Raw genomic sequence first — 1,086 nt, 5'->3', positions numbered from 1 at the left:
TTCATGTATATTATTTAGATTCTTTTTCTTTTTGTTGTGTTTTTCAACAAAATGCAGTGAAATAAAGTTTGATCCTGTTTATAACAGTGATATACTGTGTGTTAATTTAAAGAAACTCTCTAAATTAAAGTTTGGAAATCCAAAGTTTTCCCTCTTTTGTGAATATTAAAGCTTTTTGAAAACGTTTGCAGACACCAGTGACACCTGAGTTGAGCAGAAATGACACAGTTTGAAGTGTTTTCACCTGGGTTTCTCCTGAGTCTCTATCTGCTGGATGATGCTCTCCATCCAGGCAGTCAGGTCTCGCACCATGCTGAAGAAGCGGAACTTCTCAGCTGTGTCCACCAGCTGCGTCCGGCGGCCATCAGAGGCTTCCAGCAGACCCTTCCAGGCGTCCACCACCTCCTTCTCAGTGGCCCTGATGGCGTTGGCTCGGTCCCCGGCGTACTGAGCATGAAGCCTGGAAGCTGTTTCCTGGAACTGCTGAACCTGGAGGATGGAAAAACATCGAGTAGATGCAATTATTCTGGAACAATGAAAGTCAAGCATGGACTGCTGTTAGCTCTGTGCTTATTGTTTCACAAATGCTACGTTTTAAATTTTAGCAAAAGAACAAGCAGCTAAAATCTTTCTTACTGTCAACTTTGAAGCCAAAACAAGAGCTGATAGGTACTTATTCTCCTATTTCTTTTTCACCTTTACCCTAAAAACATTACAGTATATGTAGTATGATATTCTGCCACAGAAAAGCAGAAGCAGAAATTAATGTTTGTCCTGTGTCTATGGCTACGTTCACACTGCAGGTCTTAATGCTCAGTTCCGATTTTTTGAAAAAATCCGATCTTTTAGTGTGAACGTTCACGTTACATTTTAAATGTGGCCTGCATCAGACCCGTGTGAATGCTACACAGCACTGATGTGACACGCATGTGCAGTAAAAGACATGACGTCTCATCAGCCGGCTTGTTTGTTTACAGASCTAGCATGGATGCTACATTTTGCACATCGAATCTGCAGTTGTTGTTTAATCAGAGCCGATTAAATAATTATCTGACCTGCTTCTTTAGTTCAGTGTTTATATCTGAA

General features: G+C 41.0%; 1 protein-coding gene across 2 annotated transcripts in view; it reads right to left on the bottom strand.

Moving 5' to 3' along the window:
• Positions 1-1,086, bottom strand: part of sptb (spectrin, beta, erythrocytic) — a 106,787-nt gene that overhangs the window by 19,273 nt on the left and 86,428 nt on the right. For both annotated transcript variants that reach the window (XM_014028788.1, XM_014028789.1), the window contains exon 28: positions 245-489. In XM_014028788.1, the coding sequence (XP_013884242.1) occupies positions 245-489 (245 nt within the window). The remainder of the gene's footprint in view (positions 1-244; positions 490-1,086) is intronic.

This window comes from Austrofundulus limnaeus, unplaced genomic scaffold (genome assembly GCF_001266775.1).
Source record: "Austrofundulus limnaeus strain Quisiro unplaced genomic scaffold, Austrofundulus_limnaeus-1.0 Scaffold807, whole genome shotgun sequence".
In the NCBI taxonomy this organism is placed as follows: Eukaryota; Metazoa; Chordata; class Actinopteri; order Cyprinodontiformes; family Rivulidae; genus Austrofundulus; species Austrofundulus limnaeus.
This window is presented reverse-complemented; position numbering and strand designations above follow the sequence as displayed.